Source organism: Panthera pardus, unplaced genomic scaffold, assembly GCF_024362965.1.
Source record: "Panthera pardus isolate Hobbes unplaced genomic scaffold, ASM2436296v1 HiC_scaffold_18, whole genome shotgun sequence".
NCBI classification, from domain to species: domain Eukaryota; kingdom Metazoa; phylum Chordata; class Mammalia; order Carnivora; family Felidae; genus Panthera; species Panthera pardus.
In genome coordinates this window covers 2,262,852-2,290,748 of record NW_026526743.1, presented here as the reverse complement: position 1 = coordinate 2,290,748, position 27,897 = coordinate 2,262,852, and the positions used below count along the sequence as shown (strand labels likewise).

Genomic DNA, 27,897 nt, shown 5'->3' with positions numbered 1-27,897 from the left:
CTTGGCTCCCTCTCACTCGCTTGAGACGTCAGACAAATCACTTGGCCCTTTTGTGCCTCGGTTTCCTCATCTGGAAAATGGGCATAATGATAACGTCCTGGAGTTTGTGGGAAAACTGAGTTGATAGAGTAAAAAAAAAAAAAAAAAGACTCAAACAAGGCCTGATACCTTGTGTCATTAGCTTTTGTTAGGATTCTTCACCTTGCTAACATTTACATCCACTGTGTGCTCTGTAATCCCATGGGGGGGGGGGGAGGGGAAGGGGGAGGGCGGGATGGAGCGATCTCTCCAGTCCCCACTTTCTTCTCCTTCCCCCGAACTCCTGCAAATCCAACCCAGCCTCACCACGCGACAGCGCCCTGGGGACGAGCTTGTAGCCCCGTGTGGCCTGGCTGCGACTGAAGGAAGAAATGGATGGGTGGGTGGAAGAAACAACAGGAGCAGTAGCTCGTCCCCGTGCTTCTCAGTCTGCTCTTGGGCCGCTGCCAGCCCCATTTCTCAGAACCCGCCCCCGCCCCGGTCCCCACTGGTCCCCCCGTAATCCTCGACTCCCTTTCCTTAGATCGCCACCAACCCGGCTTCCCACGCGGTCCTGCTCGGCCGGGCAGGCGGCGCTCTGCTGACCCCTGGTGGCCGCGGGGAGCATCGCCGCACTCGCCGGCGGGGGCTCGGGAGCGCCTAGGATGTGCTTTTTGGGGAACAGACTCCGGCTGCTGGGTGTCGCAGGGTAGTGGGGGTGGGGGTGGCGCGGAGGGTAATCAGTGTCAGCCCTGGAGTCGTCCGGTCCGGCCTTCTCTCTCCACTTGGCCGTCCCCGCTCCTGTCTACCCACCACCATTTCCCTGCCGACCCCAGGCCGTCTTAGGATTTCTCCGCTGGCTTCAGGCTTCATTCGGTATGGTTCAACACCGTTATCGATCCGGTTTTATCTAAAATTGTGAACACCGATTTTTTTTTTTTTTGCACTTAACAAAAAAAAAAAAAAAAAAAAAAAAAAGACACCGCCTGGGTACATTTTTTTTTTTTTTTTTATCTTGATCCCGGAGTCTTTGTATCCCTTTTGTACCCCAGGCGAGTGCCTCACTCACTTGCTCTGCTGCAACGTCACCTCCTCCAAGAGGTCCTCCTGACCACCCTCAAAAGCATCCCTGCGGCCCCAAATCCACATCCTTAGCTCCTTATCTGTGCTTGATTGACATTGTGGCACACATTCATTTCTTTGCCTGTTTACTGTGGGTTTCACTAGATGTCGGTTCCCAGTTGTGTCTCGGGGGCCTGGTACAGAGTGGATGCTCAGGAAGAGTGTGTTAAGTGGCAAATAACAATTTGAATGAGTAACAAACAGAAGAATGCTCTTAAAGACGAGAGCTTGTCTTTCCTTGAAAGCAAATGGGTGCGTCCTGGTCTGGGGTCACAGAGGGCTTTGCTGAGCAAGTCGGTGGTTGAGGAGGAGGGTGTTAGCGAGGAGGGGTGGCCAGGAGGGGAGGACAGTGTTCCGGGAGGGAGCAGCCCTGCCGACGGCCTGAGGGGGGCGGGTCCCCTGGGAGTCTGAAGGCTGGAACGCAGGGGGAAGGGAAGGTCCCCCCAGAGGTGGGCAGGCTGAAATGCTGGGGCTCTCCTCTAAGGGATCTGGGGAGCCCTGGAAGGGGTCGAGGGAGGAGTAGCAGGGCCAGATCTGTTTTGGAAAGCTCCCTCTGGCTGCCTGAGGAGGTGGAAGGGAGGGGGTGGGATGGAAGGCCAGGGAAGGGGCCGGGACAGACACCTAGGTGAGATTGAAACAGGACGGTGGCAGGGGGCGTGGAGGAAAGTGGCCAGGCCGGACAGCTATGTGGAAGGTGCCACGGACCGTGGAGGTGGTCCGGGTCGACGGGAAAGGGAGAAGGACACGCAGAGGCCTCCAGGGTATCTGGCTTGTAGGAGATGGACAGCTTAGGAGAAAGGGTCAGGGGTTTGGCTGTGGGTATGCCACAGTGGAGTCGCCAAGTACAGTGTCACGGGCAGGTGGGTGAGTGCGGTGCTGGGAGCAGAGCTGGAGAGTCACATGGGAGAGGTCGGCTTAATAGATGGAGAATCAAGTCAAGGGCGAGGTTGAGACCACTGCCATCTCCAAACGGATCACCGTGTTCAGGGCAGCTCGCGAGGACATGTGGGGGGGTGTCACAGGCCCTGCTCCCCAAAGCCCTCCAGTCGGGTGGGTGGCAGCTGAGAGGTGCAAGTATATAGGTACAACCTGAACGTGGAGGGCTATAGACAGGTTTATGCCAGCGCGCCATTGAGTGCCAACTGTATACTGTAGAGAATTTTGTTTTAAACTAGGACAAATGCTCAGGCATTTACGGGGAGTTACAGAAGTTCCCAGAGCAGGCAAAGAATAGCCGTTGGGAGAGTCACTGTGTGAAAGGGTCAGGGAAGCATTTCTAGACCGCGACCAGCTTTGAGGGGTCAGGTGAGGATATCGCTGAGGTGTGGGGGCACGTGGACAGAGGAGTTCCAGGCAAAGGGGACAGCACAAGCAAAGACCTGGGTGCGGGAAGCAGCCACAACATTCGGGGACGTGCGTGATTTTGACTGACGCCGGGGAGCTGCTGGGAGGAGTGTGGGAGAGGCAGGCTGAATCCAGTGCGAGGGGCTCCAGCATGGATGTCACAGCATCTGAGTGACAGCCCGGCCAGAAGCCCGTGCGAGCAGGTGGCCTCTCCAGTGCCAGCTCTGTTGATCGCCAGCGGCTGCCTCTCAAGGCCTGCTGGGCTCGAGCTCCGTGGGTGCCGTGGTCAACAAGCCACATCTACCGCAGGCACAGGAAGGGGAGGGGGCTTGTATGGGGACTGGTTTCCACTCCTGCCATAGGTCTCCTTCTGGATTAACTTTGGGGAATGAAGGATTAGAAGGGGCAACACTGAGGGCAGGGGGGCCACTTAGGGCTTGGGATTGTCGTCAGAGGCCAGGTGAGCTGGACTTTGGGCCTGTGCTGGAACGGAGGCAGTAGGGACAGGAAGGTCATGGCTGCGAGTGGACCTAGGGAGCCTAGAAGGGGAGGGGGCAGAGTAGCCAGATCTGGGTGACTGAGGCTCCTGTGGGAGGAGCACTGTCCAGAACGTGGGCGGTTAACAGAGGCTAACACTCCAGGGCTGCCCAGGAAGTCAACTCCCAGCAGCACCCCCAGCAAGAAGGTCTTCTCCTGGGGGTGCTCTGGGACCCTTGTGCCCTGCAGGGGCGGGGGGGCGGGGAGGTGCTCTGGGATCCTTGTGCCTTGCAGGGGGCGGGGGGGAGGTGCTCTGGGACCCTTGTCCCCTGCAGGGGGGAGGGGAGGGGGAGGTGCTCAGGGATCCTTGTGCCTTGCAGGGGGCGGGGGGGAGGTGCTCTGGGACCCTTGTGCCCTGCAGGGGAGGGGGGGAAGGTGTTCTGGGACCCTTGTGCCCTGTGTGGGGGGAGGTGCTCAGGGACCCTTGTCCCCTGCGGGGGGTTGGGGGGGGAGGTGCTCTGGGATCCTTGTGCCCTGCAGGGGGAGGGGAGGAGGTGCTCTGGGACCCTTGTGCCCTGTGTGGGGGGGGAGGTGCTCAGGGACTCTTGTGCCCTGCGGGGGGAATGGGGGAGGTGCTCTGGGACCCTTATCCCCTATGGGAGGGGGGAGAGGGGGGGTGCTCAGGGACCCTTGTCCCCTGCAGGGGCGGGGGGGAGGTGCTCAGGGATCCTTGTGCCCTGCAGGGGAGGGGGGGGGGAAGGTGCTCTGGGACCCTTGTGCCCTGCAGGGGAGGGGGGGGAAGGTGCTCTGGGACCCTTGTGCCCTGCAGGGGAGGGGGGGAAGGTGCTCTGGGCCCGGCAGGAGGGGCCGCCTTCATGTCTCTCAGGTTTGGTTTTTTACAAGATTGATTTATTAACTATGATACATATCACATAAGGCCTTTTCAGTTTGTACACCATTCCCATTGAGACGAATACATTACTTTGTAGCAAATACATGATTTTAAAAAACAAAACCAAACAAAACCACCTCAGTCAGAGATGCTTCAGCCTTGATTGACGGCTGACCATGCACTAATCGGGTTGGAGCCTCAAAAACCCACAACGTGTTTTTAAAAAAAAAAAAGGGGGTCTGGAAATTAAGCAAACATTCCTAACACCAACTAGAGGATGATGTCCTGGTTAAAGCCCCTAAAATACAAAGAAATAATTGTTATACTTTCTTTACATACAGTTCTCCACTTTTGCTGCAAAACAGAAATTTGGGCACACGGCCAGACTACTAACACATTTCAATACCATTAATATGCTTTTTTTCCCTCAGGAAACTCAAAATATTTGTTAATTCAACATATATAAAGATCATTTAACATGTGAAAATACAAGTACCAGAAAAATAAGCTGGCAGCAGCACTATTCCAAATTTTCAAACAAGTTTTATTCCCATACAATTCAGAGACATTGCCTTTTTTTTTTTAATGTACACAGGGAACAGGATTCTCTTTTATGCAAACAATAACTTACGCCCTGTCTTGACTACATGAAAGTGGAACATCACTGCCGCGGGCGCTGGCCCAGGGCGGCGAGCGGACGTGGCTCCCGCCTCCCCACTCGGGGGCCAGTCCGGCGGCCCTCCCCCCATGCCGCCCCCTCTCCGGGGCCAGCGGTCCCGGACTCGACTCGGTCGGTCCTTTCACCTAAGCGCAAACGAGTGGCTTGAACCTGCCAAGCAACAGGAGGGCGGCTCCTCGTCCACCGTCCGCCGAGTGGGCAGGGCCCGGGAGCGAGTGCGGCGCCCGCTGTCCCGGCCCCCAGGGCACACCGTGCCCGCCGCACAGGAATGTGGAGCCCGGCCCCCAGAAAGCCGCCCTGGGGCTTCCTTCTCTTGGAGAAGCAACGGTGGGCAGAGCCCTCGGCGGGCGGCAGCGAGCCGGCGTCCGCTCCTTTCTCGGGAACCCCGAGGCAGTGTGGCTGTCCTCGCAGGAGCGGGAGGGGGCACAGAGGGAGAGGGGCTTCTACCCAGTGTGGTTTTCAAGTTTCGGGGCCGAGGCTGGAACGCCCTCCAGGCCTCCCTCCCGAGACCAGGGGCCCGGGGCGGAGGCGCGCTGCTCCTAGGACGTCCCCCTCTGCCCACCTGGCAAAGACCAACACGTTCGGCGGGAAGGATCACACCCGGCAGCAGGAAGAGCAGGGTGGCGGTAGGTGTAGACACAGGAAACCGTACGGAGTCTCTCTCGGCACTCCAGCACGTCAAGTGACGGGAAGAACGACTCAACAGAGAGCAGGAATAATGTGCCGTGTGTGATCCCCAACACAACACGGCCAAGAATTCGGGGCGAATTCGCAAGCCACGCCGCGACCCCTTCCTCAGTTGTCAGAGCCTTCTAGAAGGAGCCTTCCGCTCACAACCAAGGGCTGTTCATTTCCACCGAATATCACTGCAACCACATTCTTGTGGATGTCAAACGCGGGCCAGGCAGAGCGCTCCCGGGCAAACCGCTATTTAGCTGTCGGGCGGGAAGCAAGTCCCATACCTCTGCTGACCTGCTCACCCATTCCGGCCAAGGCTCATTAATGCCTGTCCTGCCCTCGGTTCCGGAGCCGTGGCGCACCTCGCACGAGAATCATTTGTGAAAACACTTCAGAGCTGACCGCACCGCATGCACCGGAAGGGTGGGGAGCGACCCATCTAAAGCAGCACGGCCTGACATGGGCCCAGACTTGCCCTTCTGGGTCCTACCCAAGTGCCCATTTGGTCTGGGTGCTCACCCCCGACCGGAGGGGGAAGCCCAGGGCCCAGAACTACCACTAGTGGCAACGCCAACCCAGAGTGACAAGACAAACACCCCCTAGTCTGAGTCGGTCTGGAGCAGCAGAAAACTGGAAGCTCGGTCCCTGGCATTTCCTGTGCACTGTGGCTCTTGTGGGGCACGGGCCACCAGCTCCGTCCCCCACACCTTTTAAAGCCCCGGCAGGGCACAGGGCAGGCACACGAAGGGGCTCCCTGAGCTGGCTGCCAGGGGGCACCGTCGGCCCAGAGGCTGCCCTGGGGAAGGCCGGCTCCTGCTACTCTGGGGAGGGGGAGGGCAAGAGCACAAAGCAAGTATTCCTCCTCCCAGCGCGCCCCCCGCCCCCCCCCCCCGAGAAGTCACCATCTACACATCTGTTAGTCTCAAGAATGAGGGGAACTTGGGGGCTTGTGGAGTCCCCCGTGCACAGCCGAGGCGGCAGGTGGTGGCGTGGGGCACCTGGCCTGGTGCACCAGCACAAACTGGGCGGCCGAGGAAACAGGCAGTGGGTGGGGATCAGGCTACTTTTGTCCCCGTCCACAGGAGGGAAGGTGGTCCCAGGCCACGCCCACCCAATACCTTGAAGGGCTGCCTTGGGGACGGGGGCGTGGACAGGTGGGCATGATCTAGAAAAAGGCCGAGATTAATTCTGTGGAGTCATTTCCTCGCCTGCCCGGGACTCAGAGTGGAGGGAGCTGGAGAGCCAGAGCCACGGGTCTGCCACCACAGTCACCCAAAAGCCAACCCGGGCCTAAAGCCTCAGGTGCAGATCGGCCAGGAAAGAGAGCCCTCATCCAGCATTTATGTCAAACATTCATGTACCTTGGGTTTCTTTTTGACTAGTGTTAAAAAGAGGCGGTAAAACTTGCGGGGTAGTATTTTCCAAGCACCTTATGTTGCCGTACGAGAACTCTGAACAGTAAGGTATCCAGCTTATCCAGAGGGAGCAGTCGGCGAGCGCGGACGCCCCCCCACCGCCCCGGCCAACAGGAAGTTTTTGGGGCCAGACCGAGGCAGCTTTTTGTCAGGCCACCGGCTGAGGGGACCCAGGGCATCGGGGAACCCACCACAGGCATTGCTTCTTAAAGTGCAAAGAGGCCCGGAGGCCGTGTGGCACGCAGGGCCCCGAACCCCACGACCTGGGCCCGGGGCACCTTTGTGCCAGGCTCCCCCGCTGCAGAGGCCACGGCCCAGCCACGAGGAGTGGAGGGCAGCCAGTATCTGTAGCAGCCTCAGCACGGCCGCTGCACTGGAGAGACAGGGGCGGGCACTCGAAGGGTTCCCGGTGGGAAGGTGGGAAGGGCACGGAGGCTGAGGGGAAGGCCATTTCCCAGGAAGGGCCGGGGAAAGCCACGGGGCTTGTAGTGACGGGCAGGCCCGGCACCCTCCTCATGAGTCCGACTGCTTCTGTGACTTCTGCTCCCCCAGGCCCTCAGTCCCTGTGCAGGAACCCGGACCACACTTCCCCGTATGTCACCCACTTCCCATGAAGTGCCCTCAGCACTGGGTTGGTGGTGTTCGGGGGCCCGGGATGAGGATGACTAAACCAAGCCCCAGGTGCCCCCAGCGCCACCCTAACAGGGACACACACACACACACACACACACACACACACACACACCCGCACAGAATAGTGTTTCCACAGCACTGTAGTGTGTTCCAAAGCAGACCAGGATCCAGGCTGGTCTCCCAAGCTCTCCCACCAAGGGCTTAAACTGTCTTCTTGGGAAAAGGGGATGTGCTGACAGGGTATCAGTGGGACCCCAACAGCTTTCCTGGCAGCCACCCCTGGGCATCCCTGCTTCGCTTTTACCAAGGCAAGGGCCCCCCGCCCCCCGTTTGCCTCTCCGAGAGGTGGGAGGAGAGCTCAGTCTCGAGGTCTGGATTTTCTTCCTTTTTCTTTCGTGAGTTATGGGAGGGGTTTTCCGTTTTTCTTCCAGCGTTCCCTTGTTTTAAAGGGAACGTAGGCCAGATCCTGTGAAGAGGGAGGGGGCGTGCGCAAGTGGAGGGGAGTCCCACGCTCTTGGTCCGGGCACACAGCCGCCCTCCCCCGGTTCTGACCTGCAGGGGGTACACCCTCAGCACGGTACCTTGGGTTGACAGAGCCGCGGCCCGCGCATTCCCGAGGCCGCCACCGGACAGGCGCCACCCTGACGGGGGTGGAAGTGCAGACGCGGAAGGTGGAAAGAGGTGGACAAAACGGACGGGAATTGTTTTCTGCAGGGACCGCCGACCCCGCCCCGGGGCAGCCCAAATCTCGGAACCTGCTTCCACTGGCAGAGGCCGGGGCTCTGTCCAAGCGGTGAACGATGCCCTGAGGCCGCTGTGCGCGGGCAGCGGGGTAAGCGGTCTGGGGAGCAGGGAGCGTGTAGAGGGTCACGGGGGCCACTGCCTGGCCAGTTCAGTCCTCAAGAAGGTCCAAGTCAGAGAGCAGGGCGCCCTCTGGCTGCTGCCTACGGCCGGCTCCGGGGTCTGCAGCGCTGGGCTCGGGGAGCCTGATGGCCCAGCACAAGGTGTGGACTGGGGCTGGTGCTACCGCTGAGGTCTTGAGAAGGTAACAGGGCAGAGGGGACACTCTCCCCACTCCTACCCCAGTGGACCGGGTTTTGTTCAAGGCCACATGCCACCCCGCGGAAGAGAGAAGGTCACCTTTGGCCCCAGGCCTCGGTGGCTCACAGCGTGTGTTCGGCTTGCAGCTGGGAGGGGAGCAGGGCCTGCATGGGAGACTGGGGCGTGGGTGGAGGCGACTGGGGGGGTGACGGCTGGCTCGTGCCAGGTGTGGAGGTGAGGAAGGGGACGGTGGAAGCCACGGCGGAGGGGGAGCTGGGCGTGGCACCGGGAGGCTCACTGATGGGCCGATTGTGGAAGAAGAAGGGGCACTGCTGGATGAAGAGCTCGATGATTGTCTGGTAGGTCCGCGTGGCCGTGAGGGCGTCCATGGTGCTGAAGTCGGGTCTCATCAAGGTGGGCCAGAAGCAGATGGAGAGGTTCTCACTGGTCATGAGATTCACCTTGTTGTTGTGGCTGACTCTGTGGGTGACACCAAACTCACGGTCAGGGCTCCACAGGGCAGGGGGCCCCAGATGAGGCTCTCTGCCAGCAGGGACCCTGCCCTGTCCCATGTGTGCTCGTGCTCACTGACACCCCAGACCGCTCTGCCTGCCTGCCTGTCTACAGCCTGAACAGAGAAAAGGCCCGAGCACAGCTCTCCCGGGCCTGGCCTGGAAGTCGAGGTCGGAGACCCTCTAGGGCTGGTCCTCTGCTTCGGTGTCGCCACAGGGCCAGCCCCCGAGGAGTGACTCTGAGGTCTTGCCTCAGGGACAATCGCCCGGGCCTCAAAGTGCGTGACACTGCTCTGGCTGCACCGAGAGGGAGTAGGAACCCCATCAAACACCACTCTGGCGAGAGAAGAACAGGTTTGCCTGGAAAACCAACCTACTCTGTCTGTACATAAATCCGGAAACAGTTCCAGGCTTCCTGCCCACACTCCTGCACGTACTCGACGAGTTCGAGCTTCTTCACAGCACACGTACCTTGGCAGTGTTCTGTCACATACCGCGGAGGACCCTGGGCATGCCCGAGGCCACACGGGCCTCTCAGACAGAAGCAGGACGGACATGGGAGGAGGAGTCGAGACCCCAGGATGCCCCTGGTGTGCCAGACGTGGCCTACTGAGGAGGGAGACGGCAGCCCTATCACTGCCAGGCTGAGGACAGGGCCTTGCTCTGCGTCACGCTGCTGCTCACCGGCCCGGCCCCTGACTAGCCATTTCAGATGGAGGGAAGACCCGAGGGCAAGCCCGGCCACCTACTTGTTCAGGTGAGAGATGACGTATTTGAAGACTTCGTGGTTTTCCTTTGGAAATTTCTTGAGTACTTCCTTAAGGGCATGTAACTTCTGCTCCCGGTCATTGATTTCTGAGGAAAGAGAAAACCAAAGACTTCCATGGCCACAGTTGGTGGGTGTTGCGGGCTCGAGAGATGGCAGTCCTGGGCGGGTGGTGAGACTGGTGGGCTGGGGGCCGCCTAGGGGTGGCCCAGGGCTCTTACACCAGGTCAGCCCCACTCTTCCCCCCAAAAGTCTGTGCCCACAGCGGGCACACCTGGCGGTGGCACCGACCCAGCAACCGGGCCCACCTCGGGGTCCCAGGCCCCTGCTGAAGGGGAGCACTGTGCGCCCGGGGCTTCCTGGCCCCCCCATCACCCGAGACTCAACGATCCACACAGACTCCCCATACAGAACACCATTCTTCGCTCATCCGGTTGCCCCCGGAGACAGGAATCCCGGTGCAGAAAGCCCGCGTGCTTCCTGAGCAGACGGGTGAGCACTGCCACCCACCCACGCCCACAGACTGTCTAGGGAGGGAGTCTGTCACAAGACCAGGGCTCTGTCCTTTCCCTAGAGACACAAGGACCCTCTACACATCCCCCTATCGGAGGAGCCGATGGAAACAGTGGGGGAATTCTCATGCAGTTCATCAAAGGGCCTATGCACCCCTTTCCCCCACCACCACCCACACTTTGCCCATCATGGAATCCTAATGTGGTGGGAGTGTGAAAACAAGCTAACTCGAGTAAGGGCTTATCCACACCAGGCCTGGTTCAGCAAGTCTTTGCTGTCCTACGAGGAAGGGGCTTGTCGCCCTATTGAGGGATAAGGAATCTCATACCCAGAGAGGTGACAGAGCTGGGACTCAATCATCACTGACTGGCTGTGGATATCGTGTTTCCTGGGATCCCACCTCCCTTCCCTGAATACGCCCGGCTTATCTTGGCTAGGAGAGCCAGCCTAGACAGATTTCTTCGAGCATGGAAAGATCCCCCTGTGGCTACTTCTTAGAACTGAAGGTGATCTCTAGCACTCAGAAAAACTAGAGTAGGGCCCAGGAAGAGATAACAGCTATCCCATACTTATGGGGGTGGATGAATGGGGGGATCGCTAAAAAAATACGATGGTTCCCGACTGGTTTGGGGGCACAGACTCCTTTGGGCTGGATGTGAGTTCCAGAACCTCTCCCCAGATAGGCCATGTACAACCCTGTCTACGACCTCTGGAGTTCACGGACTCGCCCAAACCCATCACATTCCTTAGGAAGCCTGTGGCCTCCAAGTTAAGAACCTCTGCGGTAGGCATTGCCCCTAGAGGGTCATGGTTTGGGGAAGCACAGGAGGAGCCTGGCTCGAGCTGGGCGAGGAAGGACAGGTGGTGCATGAACGGTGGGGGGGGGTGGCAAGGGGCAGGGGGCCAGGGCCGTGCGGTGGGACAGAGCCAAACCCAACCCACACGGTCTTGGGCACAAATTCTGTCCCTGACACCCGCCAGCTGTGGGATCTTGGGTGAGTGACACATGTGAGTGTCAGGCCCTTGTCTGTAAAAGGGGCTGGAGATGGTGATGCCATACTGTGAAAGGAACAGCACACACACAGTAAGCATCTGGAAGCGGTCCGAGTGTCAGGAAGCAGCGGGAAGGGAGGCCACAGAGACAGGCAGGGCCGGAGCGACCCAGAGCTTTTGCCGGTAGGCTCACGGTCATGAAACTGGGGAGTTTTAGGACTCAAGATTGGGACTTGATAACAACAGTGTTTTGATAGCGTCTGTCTGTTAGAAAATGATTGAAAAGCCAAGGGAGCGAACTGGGTGGGGTCACTATCACCTTCACTGCTCTGCGCCTAAGATTTATTTTAAGGGTTCCACCTTGAGAGCACGCTTTGTCTCCGGCCTTGAATTTCAAATACTTTTTACTGTTAAACTTCAGCAAAAAGTTTACTTAAAAATAGTACACTGCTCTAGGGAGGATGCGCGATCGTCCTGACACCTGAGAAGCACAGGCAGGGCTCAGAATCTCACTTCATAAAAAAGCGATCGCGCCCCCTTACAGATGCAAGCCCGGCCCAGGTGTCTGCTGGGCGCCGGTGCGGCACAAACGCAGCTGTGTGTTTTCATCAGGCACTTGACCCCTAGGGCGCCTTCACCCAAAAGCGGGTCTCTGCCATCCTGACTACAGGCAGGAAGCGGGGCTGGAGTGACAGGTGCCGGTCTTCTCCTTCCCATCCATGGTGCCACAGGGATGCTGGCTCCCTCGGTCTTCCTTGGGAGGAGGGGGGGGGGGGAGGAGGGGGGGGAGGCAGAGGTGGGGGTATCAGGCTGCCTCGATAGTAACTCACGCCCCTTTCTCAGGAATGCCACGTGGTGCGGCAGCAAGGTGCCCAACGAAGACCTAGATGGTCCCCCCTACTCATGCTTCCCCTCCCTTTCTCCAGCCAGCTTCAGGGTGCAGGTGCTCACGAGTGCTGGGGAGCACAGGGTTTGGCGGGAGGAGCAAGGACGTCAAGGAGACAACAGGAAGCCTCTCGGTGCAGGGCCCGGCCCTCTGTTGTCTGTCTCACGAAAAACACGACCCATCTTGCTGACCACCTTCTGACTTCATCTCGCTCACCTCCCCCCTCAAGCAAGCGAATCTTCTTCCCGGTGCTCGGGACGCCAGTGATTTCTTCCTCTGCACAGGCCAGAGTGCTAGCGGGGCAGCTTCGGAGCGGCTGTCTGTGCAGCCCTCACCGCACTAGGCTCACCCTACGCGCTGGCTGGGGCGAGGCCAATAGGCAGCGCCAAGGACGTAAGACCGGTGGGGGGAGGGTGGCCGGGCACAGGCTCCGTCTCCCCCACGTCTGCTCCGGGTCCCCTGCCTTCTGCCAGGCCGCAGCGCTCTCCGGCTTCAGATCCTCTTTGAAGGACGACTCGGGTGGGGAGGGGCCCTCTACAGGGCAAGGACCCCCCCAGCTAACATGTCATACTTGTGAAATGAGGTCTCAGCTGATGGAGACGGCAACACGGGTTCAGAAGAGGCATTTTCAGGCCAGCTGAACCAAGGCAAAATTTTTACACAGACCAGGCGATTTAGAACCAATTTAGAACTAATACATACCCTAAGAACTCGGGAGGAAGAGAAGGGGACAGCCAGAGGCCACAGCCTAGAGGTTAGGTCGCCACACCCCTCACAGTATACAGAGAAACTAAGGCTCAGAGAAGTAAGAATACGGGCCCAAGGTCACACAAATTGCTGTCAGGGATCTCGATCCCACACACAGCTCCTGCCTTGGCCGTGCCACCCTGCTGCCCACGTCACCCCAGGCCATCAGACAGGCTCTAGGCTTGGACCTGCTGCCGCCCCACACAGCGCCTGGAGGAAAATTTGATGGCCTTCGACCATCTCGCACACCTGCACCACCAGAAGAGGAAAAAAGTGGCTCAAGGTCACAGCACCCTCTCAGTGAAGCATGCAGGCACGTACAGCATGCACCCTCTACCTCTCTCTCAGGTACAAAACGAGTCCAAGGCCAAGATTTCACTCTGCCGGGCTTGGAATGGAAGATTCCGGGTATCTCTCTCCGGGAGGCGTGACCCTGCAGTAACCTGTTCCATGCCTCCTACCCCGCCAGACCGAGGCAGGGACTACACACTCCTCTGTCTACTGCCATTTGTCCCTGTCCCACACAGGGCCTGGTACGTGCCAGGATGTGAGCGAGGAACACCCCTGTGACCTTAAGCAGCTAACTCGACAGACAAGAGGAGGCACGATCCCAGGATGTTTACCACCTCTAGCTGTAAGGCACCCCGTCTCCCAGTGGGAATGGTAAGACGGGAGCCAGTGCCCTGAACCACTTGGGTCCCACATCCCTTTGACAATCTGATGGAAGCTGCTGGTCTTCTCTGTACACTAAACTGCACAAATGGAGCTTTACAAGTAGTTACGGGGCTAATGAGGCCCCGGAGCCAAAGGTCCTTAGGCTCAGAACTTCTGGACCAAGACAGAGCTAGCTTTAGGTCCCTCTGGCATAAAGGACCTAGGACAGGACTGGCTGGACCGGAGGGGCTCTAAATAGGTGGTGGTGAGGCTGGCGGTGTCATAAGAGGAGGAGGGGAAGACGTGGGGCAAGAACGAATGACAATATTTGGCGAGGGCCAGGATGAGGTGTGCGTGTGAGATGAACAGGGAACCCAAAGCCCTTTTCTCTGCCTCCTGAAATCCTGGTCCTCCCTGAAGCCACAGCTCAGGTGCCATCTCTTCCACAAAGCCCTCCACCCTGCATTTTCTACCCTTCCAGCTCAGCTGGCTTCATTCTGTCTGGCAGGTAACTAACGTATGCACCCTGGCAGGGCAGGGACGACGTCTCTGCATGGAAGGTCAAGCCCCAGCGTGCCACTCCCCAGCAGTGTGGGTGACGGATGCTACTGTCACTCGTTTCTGAATCACCCACACATCACCTTGAGTGTGGTAGGAAGATAAATGGTAAATAATCACAAAAACCTCTATTTGTGCACACATTTTCAGCAATGTTCAATATTGTGAAATTCTGCAGCTAACAAAACAATTTGATAGTGACCTTGATATTTGTTGTGATGGAATCTGAAACCATTCTCAAGCCCTGAACACACAGACACAACAGCTCTTAGGTATTAAGTGGGAAGAGCTGGTCAAGTTGATGTTGCCATGGAAACCCAGCCAGGCTGGGAATAGCTACTTTTGGGCTCGAGAATCTTCGTTTCATAATGTCCCTTAACACTAACACTGGTACTGCCTACTTGGTGCCCCTGGTTAAAGCCACCCCAGGACATACACAGCCCACCTTCACTCAACTGCTGTGGCCTTGAAAGGTGCCATGTCAGCGAGATCCTCTCCACCCTCCTGCCCCCAGGTTCAAGACAACGGAACCCCAGCTGACTGGCTCGGGCACAGGAAACACACAATGGGAAGAGGAAGCAGAAATCTCCACCCTTTTCCAGGCTGCCGCAGCAAGGGGCTCCCTTTCTCAGCAGTGGAGACTAGGGAAGCTGCTGTAGGAAGGGCAGCTGATTCTCTATCAATAACACCTCCCTCTCCTGCCCCCCCCCACCCCTCCAAAAACAAAAAGATGCTATGTTAGCAGTTCCTGCAGAGACAATGGGATTCTGTCGGGTGCCAGGACTCTACAAGCCTCTAGATGGCGCCAAGTCAAGACAAATGCTGACAGGAATCGACCGGCTCCAGGAGGGGAGTACCAGCCCACACCTTTTCTCCCCAACTTCCGCCAAGAGACAAGCTTAGGTGGAGAGAAAGCTGGCTCCACATAGAGATTTCCTATGTGGTTCACATCTGGGCCAGCCTGGAGCCTGCTGGAGGAGTCTTTGGACAGCAGGATCAGAGCAGAAGCTGGCACCTGTCCCCACCCAACTCATCTTGGAGAAACCCGGACTCCTATCCAGAGAAAGCAGGTGGGAAAGAAGGCCCGGCAACCCTACGACAGCCCCAGAACCATGCGCTCCCGCCCCATCCGTGATGGGCTTGGATAAGATCAGGAGCCGTGAGAGATTGCAATCCACCGAGACCATGAGGATAAAGCAAGGCAAAGGTGGCACCCAGGTTGTGAAAGTCAGCACCGCGGAGTACGTAGACCATGGAAAGGTGACCCCAGGGGTCCCGCAGTTCTGGCAGCAGCCAGGTTCTGACCTGGGCACCCTCACATTTCAGGGGTGGGCTTTTGTCGGCACGTCCATTTCCTGAAGCCACTAAGAATCTGTGACCTAAGACTTAAAACCCTGATTTGCGACTGCCCCCAAATTTCTGCCTACACCACCAGCCTTGTGAGTAAACCATGCTTGCTTGAAACTCCCTCTTCTGAGTTGGGCACTGATGAGATGAGACTTAAGTCCTGTGGCTCCTTTTCCTCTTCCCCACCTCCATGGTCACCAGCCAAGACACTCCCTTCTGCAGCTGCGCAGCGATGGCTCCTTCTGGGGGTCCCGGCCCACCAGAGCTGCACAGCAGGAAGGATGCCTCTGACTAAAAAAGGTAAAAAGTGCCACAAGGTGGGAAGCTGTGGTACTACACAAAGTCCGGGAAAGGCTGCCCGGAGGGAAGGCTCCCAATCGGGTGGACAGATGCCTCCTGAGAGAAGCAGGTCAGGGTGGAAACAGCTGGCAGGGCGGGCAGGATGGCTCACAAAGGTCGCCATTAAAACCAGAGGTGCTGGGGCACCCGGCGGCTCAGTCGGTTAAGCATCCGGCTTCTATTCAAGTCATGATCTCATGGCTTGTGAGTTGGAGCCCCGTGTAGGGCTCTGTGCTCAGGGCCTGGAGCCTGTTTTGGATTCTGTCTCCCTCCCTTTGCCCCTCCCCCGCTTGCTCGCTCTCACTCTCTCTCTCTCAAATATAAATAAACATTAAAAAAATTAAAACCAACAACAACAAACAAAAAACCAGAGGTGCTGACCTGCCACCCCCCCGGCCATTGATCATCTGGTCAGGGCAACTGGAACCATCCCTTTCCCCCCAGAGGTGGGCTGGCCCCAGACTACATGCTAACTTCCTTGTAAGAGGGATGGGCAAGCAGAGGGGAAAAGAAATACCCGCCCCCTTTAACAGGTCTCTTACCGCCCTGCCTCGAGGTCTCTCCTAATATTTCATAAATAGGAGCGGGGACAGTGTTGTAGGGAAACTAAGGGTCGGGGAACATTGTGTCGACCACGCTTACACTTTGAACAAGCATAGGAGCAGATTTGACCCAAGTCTGCTACAAAACCAGGCTAGTAAGTCATGGAGTTTTGGGGGAACCTGCAACGATTTTGCTAGAATGCTTAGAAAAGCATCTCTGGTCTACAAAGGCGGGGGTGGGAGGGGTGGGGGCTGATCTACAAGCCCCTACGGCATCATCCTTAGTTAGTTCCCTGTCCTTATATCCTTCCAACCTCAGCTCTAAGAGCCAGAGTGTCTGTTCCCTGAGCACAGGACTCATTCTACTGATGCTCAGCTCCTCTCCCTTAGTTCAACAAACACAGTCAGCCTGGAGTGCTGCCTGGGCCCACGAGCCGGGCTGGGTTACCAGTACTCACTGTGTGCCTCCACCAGATCAATCTGCATGTTGTACGGGACCAGGGGGTCTGGCAGCTCTGAGAAAAAGCTCTTCATGGCACCAGCCACGGTATTCACTGTAAAGTCTTTCTCTGCCAAATCCAGGTTGTGGTCTGAAAGGAAGTTGGGAGAGTGAGGTCAGTCTAAGCTGGAAAGAAGCAAAAGGAAAACTCAGTGCTTGGAGAAAGGCAGAGAAACCTCGAAGACCCTGGGATGCTGCCCAGGGCTGGCCTGGAGCCTGGGCAGGGACTCAGGATTATCAAAGACTGAACAGGAGGTGGCATTCCCTGCTAAAAAAAAAAAAAGCTGTGAGATTCGCAGGCAGAGGCTGAACACCCAATGCCTCCTTCCAAGGTCATCCTTTGAATAAAGCAGCTTCACCCCCTCCTTCTGTCCTGCCTTTTCCTTACACCCCCCCGCCCCCCACCCCCTTGGAAAATCAAAGGACTTTCCTAAAAGGTTGGCTCACTTTTCACGGTGGGTTACAGAATGTTACCAATAATCTCAACTCCATCCTTATTCCTTAAGGTGGCAGGGTGAGCAGAGTCTCTTTCTCCCTCTGCCCCTCCCAGCTTATGAAACCAATGACCTCTGTGCCTTCACTTTTCTTTAAATGCTTTATTACATTCCCGATTTACAAGAAATCATCTACTGTTAGACACTAGCTATTTCCATTTGGGGCGGTAGAAACCATTAACAGATTCTTGCATATATACATGTACGTAAGGAGTATGTGGCTCTACCCTCGTGCTGACGTCAGGCCTCCCATCCTGCAAGATTCCTTAGTGCGTGCCCTCCCCGCACTGCTGGCTAACCGGCTGGCCGTGGCGGGGTTGGGGGCCTGCCCCTGGCCGCTGCTCTGTCCCACACGCCCACACGGGCTGCCTGGCTTCAGAATCTGGCTTGGTCTCCTCAGGCCCAGCCACACGCTGGGTTGGACCCTACTCTGATCCTCAGCTTACTTTCCTCTCTGGCTGGTGACATCTGAGAAGTTTCATTGCTTTGGCTCGTTTGCTTCTGGCACCAGTGGGTGTGACTTCTCAGCCCACAGTGTGCTCAGTTCTAAGACTTAGAGTTTAGCTCTCTGGCTTCAGACCTCTGAGACCCAGCTTTGGAGACAGGAGTCCCGGCCAAGAGCCAGTCTAACTCATGAGACTTCAGCTTTGGGAGTCTGGGTCCCAACGCTCAGCTGATCATAAACGTTCCCTCGCTTTGTCTCTCTCGTGCAGGGACTCTGCGAGGAGGGGAGTCATAGCTGAGGGTATTCCTGGGGTTGGCAAAACGGGACTATTGCTGCAACCCAACTTCAGATTATGTGCCTGCAATTACGCCCCGGGGGCCCAGGGCAAGGGAAGCAAGGCCCTTGAGAGGTGACGGAGGCACACGTTGCCCTTCCCAGGGTGAGAGAAGCAAGGCACCTCGAGAGGTGACCTGGAATACGGTCAGTGGACGGTGACACGGGGGAGCAGCGGGCTGACTCGGGTTCGGCGTGGGGAATGCTTCTGTCTGGCGGCAGGGCTCGTTCCCCTCCCCTCCGAGTGGCAGTGTGACCTCGGAGGGAAGGCTAACTGGGGCCAAATGCTTTCTCTTTCTCAGCCACCAGTCACCAAGAGCCAGCACCTCTTGGCTCCGGGGCTGTGCGCGGCAGGACACCCCGGCAATTTGGCCGTCCCGTCCGCCCTGACCGGCTCGAGCCTCCGATGCTCAGCCAGGCTGTGGCCTCACCTTGATCAAACTGTCTCTGCAGACTCTCCATCTCCGACTTATTCCCGCTGACCCGGTAGATCCCTTCTGTGCTCAGTCCTGAGGAGAAACAAACAGGTATCTTAGGAGCAGGGAGTGCAGAGAATGAGCAGGACTGGACTTGAGCAAAGACGGGGCGATTCCGTGAGGAGCCCACACGGGGGAGGAAGAGGGCGAAGCACAGACTTTCCTAGATGCTTCAACCCACTTCCCCCATTTTCGTTTTTACTTCAATATTTAAAAATATTTTTTGTAAAAATTAAAATAATAGAGAAATGCCTCAGCTAAAGATAATTTTTGTCCACATTTTGATGTATATTCTTGTACTTTAATTAAAAACTTCAAAACAATTTTTTTTTAGTGTTTATTTACTTTCGAGACAAAGAGAGACAGAGCATGAACAGGGCAGGGTCAGACAGAGAGGGAGACACAGGATGGGAAGCAGGCTCCAGGCTCCAAGCTGTCAGCACAGAGCCCGACGCGGGGCTCGAACCCACAGACCGCAAGATCATGACCTGAGCCGAAGTCGGACGCTCAACCGACTGAGACACCCAGACGCCCCTAATTAAAAACTTTTAAAAATATTTATTTTTGGGAGAGCACGAGCAGGGGAGGGGCAGAAAGAGGGGGACAGAGGAGCCAAGGCAGGCTCTGCACTGACAGCAGCGAGCCAGATGTGGGACTCAAACTCACGAACTGTGAGATCGTGACCTGAGCCGAAGTTGGGTGCTCAAACGACTGAGCCACCCAGGTGCCCCTTAATTTTCTTTTCTTTTTCTTTTATTTTTTTAATTTTTTTAACGTTTATTTATTTTTGAGACAGAGCATGAACGGGGGAAGGTCAAAGAGAGAGGGAGACACAGAAGCTGAAACAGGCTCCAGGCTCTGAGCCGTCAGCACAGAGCCTGACGTGGAGCTCGAACTCACAGACTGTGAGATCAGGACCTGAGCCAAAGTCGGACGCTTAACCAACTGAGCCACCCAGGCACCCTCTTAATTTTCTTTTAAAGTAGGCTCCTTGCCCAACGTGGCGCTTGAACTCACAACCCCGAGAATAAGAGTTCCTTATTCTACTGACTGAGCCAGCCAGGTGCCCCTTGAGTTTTAATTTTAAATTTTTTTTTTAAATGGGAGATAATGCTGTGTTTTAACCTGACCTTCTCACTTACAAAGTTATGTTGTGAGCTTATTCTAATCATTAACTATTCTTTACAACATGCTTTTAAAGACATCAAAGTATACAGTAACTTTAAAAACAGTCCTATTGTTAATCATTTAGTTTTTCCTGAGTTTTTTTTTTCTGTTTAAATACCCCACAATTATGTTTCTTCTGTTTTCTGGAAAGCTAGTAAGTTTAACAGATTCTTGGCAATGTGTGTTTCTTACTTTGTGAATTTCCTATTCATGTTCTTGTCATTCTTTTTTTTAATTAAAAAACATTTTTTTAATATTTATCTTTGAGAGAGAGAGAGAGAGACAGAGCGTGTGCGCGAGCAGAGAGAGAAGGAGACACAGAATCCAAAGAATGCTCCAGGCTCTAAGCTGTCAGCACAGAGCCCGACACAGGGCTCGAACTCATAAACTGTGAGATCATGACCTGAGCTGAAGTCGGAAGCTCAACCGACTGAGCCACCCAAGTGTCCCTAATTTTTAAAAAATGTTTATTTATTTTTGAGAGGTGGGGGGGAGAGAGAGAGAGTGGGGGAGGAGGGGAGAGATTGGGCATGACAGCATGAGCAGGGGAAGGGCAGAGAGAGAGGGAGAGACAGAATCCGAAACAGGCTCCGGGCTCTGAGCTGTCAAAACAGAGCCCGACGTGGGGCTTGAACCCACAAACTGTGAGATCATGACCTGAGCCAAAGTCGGACGCTTAACCGACTGAGCCACCCAGGCGCCCCTGTTCTTGTCATTCTTGTTCATTTTTTACGAGTGGTCCCTCTCACTGTGTACTTGAAAGAGGCCTCTGAATAGTAAGGAACTATGTTAATGTTACAACATTCCCCCTTTTTGTTATGTGTCTTCTAAATATGTATAATGAATTTTTTGAGGTATGTAATTTAAAATTTTTAGGTTTTCAGGACCAGTCTGTTTCTTTATCAGTCTTCCTTTGTCTTTAGACATTTTTTTAAAAGTTTGTTTATTTTGAGAGAGACAGCCCGAGCAGTGGAGGAGCAGAGAGAGAGAGAGAGAGAGAGAGAGAGAGAGAGAATCCCAGGCAGGCTCTGTGCTATCAGTTCAGAGAGCCTGATGAGGTGCTCTATCTCACGAACTGAGAGATCATGACCTGAACTGAGACCAAGAGTCAACCGACACTCAACTGACTGAGCCACCCAGGCGCCCGGATGCCTCCCTTTGTTTTTACCTTTGAACAGCTTTTCCTATTTTTAGAGCAGGTACTCTCTATTTCTTTCTTGTTCTTTTATAATTTTTTTTTTTTTCACTTAGCTCTGTGATCCTTTTATAACTGATTTAGTATATACAGCGTTAGGTAAGGAAAAAAAATCTTAAAATGTAGTTAAGTAATACAGAAGAACACAAAGGATCAGGTGAGAGACTGACTCACCCCACCCTTCAGCTCTCAACCCCTCGGCACAGGAAGCACCGCTCAGGTTAAAGTGGAGTCCAGGCCCTGGCTACTGCCTCCACTGTCCTCATCTCAGGGAAGGAGAGGCCACGGCTGTGCCCCTGAGACCACAGTTCTAAAGGACGAGGAAGTCACAGTGAAGAGCAGAGTGGGATCTCATGGCTAAACCAAGCCTGGCCCCTCCTGAAGACTACGGTTTCGAGCAACCCTGGCTAGCTGAAGGGGCCCTGAGGATGTGCCCCGGAGCCAACACCAGAAGGCAGTGTGGGCAGTGGAGACGGGACCAGGCCCGGAAGTCAATTAGTGAGCTCCTGAGAGCCAAGTGTCTCAATGTCAGTTATGACCGTAATTACTGCCTCTGGAGAGGCACCCATCAGGCAAGATAAAAGCAGCAGCCTATTTCTGGGGCCCCACAACAGTAGCAGGTGAACTCTAAAGAACATCGAAGCAAGAGTCAACAATTCTCTGGCTTAAAAGCTGTTAATTGCACATAGGCCTTTCACCCCAGAGAAAAGGGGGTTAACGGGACACCCTACCTTGCAATGCCTGGCTACAAAGGAGCTGCCCTCACTGCATTTGTGGGGAGGGAGAAGTATGTACACTTTCCAAACCTGAGGCCCCAGACGAACCCCGCTCGGCAACCTTGCTCACTGCCTCCCTTTCGGCACTGACGTTTCTGGAGTGTCTCTATGTTGTGCACTGAGCCGGGTGCTTCCCCACCACATCCACCTACTCACTCACTCAATAAACGTTGACGCCCCTGAACCCTCCAGCCCTTATGGTAGGAGCTGCTGGACAGTGACAACACAGATGAGAAAAGGAAGATTCTAAAAGGTGAAATCCTCGCCCCAAACTGCACAGATGATAAGAAGCCCAAGTCCAGGGCCTCTGTCACCCTTCTGCCTCAGTGCTGTTCCGGAAGATGTCTGGAATCTATCCAACACGTTGGGGTCCAGACCACAGTCTTCCCCGCAGAAGATAGGCCACACTTGAGTGAAGTCCATTGGTCCTCGCCATTCTGGGTCGCTTTTGAGATGGCACATCCCCTAATGCTGTCAACCCCCAAAGGTCAGAGTCAGGGATGGACCTAGTAAATTTCCAATGGTCTCTTTTCTTCTTAGTGACTTTTCCAAAGCGTCTCAGACATATTTAAACTTTTTACCTATTTCACATCCCAGGTAACCACACATACAACACACAGACACACACACAGACACACACACACACACAGACACACACACACACACACACAATCATCCACACTTTAACATTTTGGCAAGCCCTGTGTTATGTGTCAGCAGGCACAAGGCTTCACCTCCTATAGGCTGAAAATACAACCTACTTTCTACATACTCTTCCCTTTATCTGAATATCAGCTCCCTCCAGCACACAGGAAACAACGGCACAAATGGCAGGGCCTTAAAAGTCCCTCAAGAATGTGGCAATGCCCTGGTCTGAGCCCCAGGTGTGGACAGGCCCCGTAGGAACTGCGGAAGATCCTGACAGCCTCAGGCCATTCACCATCTTCTGGCCACTCTGACCTCCAGCGTGGACAGAAGTCCTCTGCGCTGTCTCCTTGTGGCCACCTGCCCCAGCGCCGGAGGGCAGAAAACGAGCTGCAAATCAGCTCTCTGGATACTATCCGAGGCGTGGGCCTGCTGAAACCTCACTAGATGGACGATCACGAGAGTGGAGGCATTTTTACAAGCGCAAGGCCAGCTCCGCAGCGTCAATTCATCATCAACTTAGTATTTCCTGTAATCGGGACACGTGTTTATTTTACGAAATGCCATTTTAAAATAGCAATTCTGCTGCTGCCCTACACAACGCCACAGCATAATTTAGGAAAGGTATCATCTGCTTGGCCACTACAATTTTTCACAGCTACTAATCAGACATCAATTAAATAAAAACAAAAGCTCAGAACAGACTGCAAACACCACAAAGGCCGCTACCGAAACAGAGCCCAGGGCTAGCGATACAGCTGAGAACCACGGCCCCTGACACAGCAGGACCGGCTTCCCCGGGCTGCGCCTCCCGGGACCCACACAGAAACACTCCTGGGGGGGTGGGGGGCGCCTGTGGCTCAGGCCTGCCAGCAGGAAGCAAAGCCCTTGCCAGCGGTGCCCCGATGACACATCCATTCCACGCCCGCAAGTCTGCTTGAGAAGCTTCAACCTCAACTCTGAGGCGTCTCCGCACACCAGAAATCTCCAAAGACCCGCTAGCGAAGCAGGGCCTCACCTACAGTCCTTTTTCTTTCCTTTTAAAAAAGTCCTATCTGAAAAAGCCCTTCAGATATCTTCTCCATTAAAGCTAATTTTTGGGAATAGAACAAGGGAAAGTTCAGAATGGCCTAGGTCACTCTCTTCAAATACCTCAACAACTGCTACGTGAACAGTCTTGTCCAACTGCTCTGGAGAACAGGGCTACGACTAAGAATGGAAACTGCAGGAAGGGAAACGTTCTCTCAATATATGAAATAACAATCTAATACCTACAGCTGACATTCGCTGGCCTGGGCCAGAGCTTCTGAGCTCCCTCTTCACCGGACAGCCATTTGTCAAGGGTTTCTGTTTAAAAATATTAACACCTGGTCTAGGAAGATAGCTAACAACAACAATACCAAAGCGCCCACTGGATGCTTACTACGTGTGAGGTGCACGATGCCAAGCGCTTGCTGTGCATTTTTACGTTAGTTCTCACAACAGCCTCTTCAGAGAGATTATTACCGATCCCATCGTACAGTCGGGAATGCAGAGACTAAGAGGTAAAGTAAGACGGGCAAGGTCAGAGAGCTGCTGGGCTGTGACCTCAACCCCACCTGACTTTTAGAGTCTGCGTTCTTTTACCCTGTTCTAAATCACCAGTTCTGCAAACTGAGCACGCGTCAGAACCCCTGGGAAGGCCGGCTGCAATACAGGCGCCCGGGCTCTGCCGCAGAGATTCCGACAACATCAGCCCGGAGCGGGATCCGGAACGTGGATCTCTAGCACATTTCCGGACAGTGTGGACGCTGCCGGTCGGGCAACCATCCATTTTGATAACCGCTACTGTAGAAGATGACCCAGACCTTGAAGATCTCAGACTCCTAAATTCGACGTTTCAATAAAACTGGGAGGCAATATGTACAAGGCAAAATAAATACTGGATACTTTGGAAACAAAGCATTTTCAAAAGTATTAAACCGCTGCTTTTTCGTAACGTGAGCAAGCCTTTAATGTATTAAACTTTACCCACAGCCATGTATGACTTTCATAAAAATGTTAAGAAATAGTAAAGAGAAAGGCAAAAGGGCCTTATTCTTTCTTTCGCTGAATATTTACCAAGCCCCTACATGGCAGTTAAGTGCCTTTCCAGAGCCTTTCAGGTGTGGTCTTCCTCAAAACTCCTCTGATGACCTAAGAAGGCTAGATGGCCCGCCCATGCCAGCCAGGAGGCATGCCCCATGGGCCAGAGAACTAGCAGATTTCACCCTTGATTTCCCCGTCAGAGTGGCTGCTGACCCCGGCTCCTCCCTGGCACCCGGAGCACTAGGGACACTGGGAGCTTGGAAACCGAGGGGGGCGAATCACCTCCTGCCAGGGCACGTGTCTGATTTTCCGAAATGTCCAAACGAGTTTATGTTCTTGGATCCCAAGCACCACTTCTCAGCACCAGCGTTCGTGGCCAGGAGGCTTTCCGCAGTCGGCCCACGTCAGGCTTTGCCTCTGCTCATTCACACCAGGACTCCGTTCCTCCCAAGTTTCCTTTCTAGCAACAAATCAATTCCTCTTCTAAGATAAATTCTGACTTGTTTATTTTTCACATTCTATATTTAGGTATAAAAACTCAGCACTTCAGTCCTTTAGAAAAAACTTAACTGGTGCTGCCGGTGCTCTAAGTGGCCCACACGAGACAGGCCTTAACTATGAAATAACTTTTGTTGACTTTTCTGGGGGCTGAAAACCCATCTAACAGAGTACTCTTCTCGTCCATGCATCTAAGACTAAGAAGTCACAGGTGGGCTAAATTACAAGCCCAGAGGGGCGCTGGGAACTCGGCAGAGAAGGCAACTCCCTCGACCATAAAATCTAAACGGTCTTGAAGAGGGCCAACCTCTGGGGAGGAGGAAGATGCCCTCCGTTGGGGCCGCAGGCCAGCAGCACACGTGGTCTTTCCTTCTGAGGGTCACACCGCAGCACCCCCACCTTGGAGGAAGACGAAAGGGCTGGGGGCGGTGGAACACGGAGGTCAAGAGCAGAAGCGACCTGCTAGCTGTGGGGTCCCGGCCCCCTGGCTTTCCTTCTCCGCACAACAGACAGAACAGCTCCCCCGCCGTGGCCTAGTGGTGTGCCTTTCGGGAGACCTTGGGGTTAAGGCAGTAGCTGTTACCCGGATGATCTGAGTGGAAAGCAAGCCGGCAAGTGGAGGGGCACCTGACTTTTGTTGTCCGGGAGACACGGGCTCGAATCCTGACCCTCGCTGCGGCTCACCTGACCATGGAACGGATGCACGCCCACCTTCGCTGCTGTGAGGAAGAGCAGTTCAACGGCTGCTGTTGTCCCCCTCCTTGCTCTACACCCTTCACAAGCCTCGACGGCAGTGGCGCCTAGAGGCAGGGCCTGTTCTGAGGGCTGAGCCCAAACCAGCCAGTCTGCAGAAAAATATTTTAAAAGACGCCTGGGCTTCGACACCAAAGTGACCGTGATTCTGATCCTGGCTCTGCCTCACAGCTGGCAGGGTGACTGGGGACAGATCACTCACCTCTCGGAGTTTCGGCTACTTTGTCAAAAACAGGGTTGTTTATTAAGGACTCTGGTCGAGACGTTGCAAATACTGAGATTACACACGTGCAAGGGGGGAATACGAATGGCTGGCACGCTGGAAGGCCAATGGTAGTAAGAAAACGATGACAGGTAACTTTTGCTGAGGGCTTACTATGTACCCGGCAGTTTTCTCAGCTCTTCACTAGAATTATCATAGTGGATCCGCCCACTAATTCTTTAAGGTAAATATTGGTCTTATTCCCATTTTACAGATAGCAAATGGAGGCTTGGTGAGGCCGAGCCATTTGCCCAAAGCCACGGAGCTGGGTCAGTGGTGGGGGCAGGATCTGAACCAGCTCGCTCAGGCTCCGTCTCCGATTACTGTGCAAGGGGTCTACTATCTGCAACGCTAATCCCCGGTCCCTTCTCCCTTGAATGTGGTATGGAGGTTACATCCTGCCAATGCCAGATCGATCCACTATGGGCTCTGAGAACTTTCCATCCCCTGCGTAGTCCTACGCGTTCATCTCTTCATTCACACCCCGCTCCGTGTTCTCATCTGTCACTTGGAGGGTGAGGAGGAAGCGCCACAGAAAAAATGCCACCTCCTCGCCACATAAAAAGCAGCCAATGGGAAGGGTCCTTGCTTTATTCCTACGATGCAGTTCTACTATTGATGACACGAAAGAGTCCCCGCCAGATCTCCCCGTTGCCTTCCTGTTTTGGATGTGCTCGGAATGATTTTCTGGCTCTTCTATTAATCGAACACTAGGGTCACTCTGGCCCCGCCAGCGCCCCTTTGTTAGCTGTCTTCCCTCGGTAATTCCCTCGTCAATCAAGATCTGTTTCTGGCAATGCCAGACCTCCTCTCTCCCCATGACAGAATGCCACTAACACTCTATTATGACTGCTTGACCGGGTGTTAGCCCCACAAGTAGGCACTGTGGCTTTATAAATTTCCAACTCTATTGTACGTACACACAGTCATGTCATAAATCTCAAGGCTGAGGAGGAAGGGAGAGAAGAGATCTGGGGGAAAGAGATGAAAATATCACACCAGGTCTGGGGCATCATATGGCTCTAGCATCTGGCTGATCCTTTATAAGCTCCCCATGTATTTACTGCATTTAACTGTGAAAGAGGGCTTCTGGACTCTGCTCTGAGCCAAACAAGGGGCCCTGTATTTTTCTCCTGATTTTCAAGAAAATGCAGACCCCGAAAGATGGGTTTGAGAAACCACGCCGACAAAGTGAACTTCAGGTCAGCCTAGAGCTGATGCTGCCTGTTCTGGGCAGCCCGGGATGGAGGGGAGAGGAGAGTGCGACCCACAGTCGAGCTGAGCAAACCGTACCCAGCAAAGCAGCAACCAACGTTCCAAGCCGGGAGCAGCTGGGAGACCCTTCTGCCAAGAATTCGAGCATCCTTCGGGCTCCGGGTGTGGCTCTGTCGGCACACGCACAAGCCCAGTGGCACAGGGGTGACGGCAGTGTGGCTCTGAGGCGAGCTGGGGCCACCACGGTGAGGGGTCTCACTGGCTAAACAAAGCGCTACCGACAAAGACACAGCTCCAACCAGCGCAGAGGTAGTGTGTCACTGCCAGCCCCAGCCCCATGCATCTAATGCCAACTTCCTTTCCAACAGGCCCCCAAGGAGAGCGGCCCCTTGAGGTCACGGGCAGATTCCTCCCAAGCATTAATGAGGGCAGAGGTTAACTTCTTTCAGGTTCCTGATTCCCAATGAACCATGAAAGGGACAAAGATGTCACCAATCACAGCCCGGTGTCCTTCCTTTCCCGGTTTCCCTTTCCTCACTAAGACGAGCACTCTTCATAGGTGAGAGGCCTATAATCCTCAGGCAGAAAAGGGGGTTGTAGCCCCCACCGGCCGGCAATCCTTCCGCTCTGCGTCTAGGACACAATACCGCACGTGGCGTGGGGTGGCCTGCGTCACCGCCCGAGCCTGCTCCCCAGCCCCCCAGCCCCCCATCGTGTTGGCTTGGAAGCACCGGATCCTCCTCCGCAAGGCCTTCTTGCAGGTTGTTACTTCTACCTTTCCCCCCATTGCTTCTGGCTGGCTAAACGTCGCTCCCTCAGAGAGGACTCCCCCGACCCCCAGATCTAAATTAAGCGTGTTACGGTAAGTGCTTCCATTGACGCGGTGCTTCCACGACGGGCCAGGCTCAGGGATAAG

The 27,897-nt window shown here is 55.0% G+C and overlaps 1 protein-coding gene across 1 annotated transcript in view; it reads right to left on the bottom strand.

The window, feature by feature from the left end:
• Positions 1-8,299: 8,299 nt before the first annotated feature.
• The window catches only part of ARHGAP35 (Rho GTPase activating protein 35), a 120,882-nt gene continuing 101,284 nt past the window's right edge, over positions 8,300-27,897 (bottom strand). Inside the window, exons 4-7 of the mRNA XM_053905526.1 lie at positions 18,359-18,436; positions 16,615-16,746; positions 9,561-9,666; positions 8,300-8,779 (exon numbers count right to left, since the gene is read on the bottom strand). Coding sequence (XP_053761501.1) covers positions 8,422-8,779; positions 9,561-9,666; positions 16,615-16,746; positions 18,359-18,436 — 674 coding nt within the window. The 3' untranslated portion in view covers positions 8,300-8,421. The remainder of the gene's footprint in view (positions 8,780-9,560; positions 9,667-16,614; positions 16,747-18,358; positions 18,437-27,897) is intronic.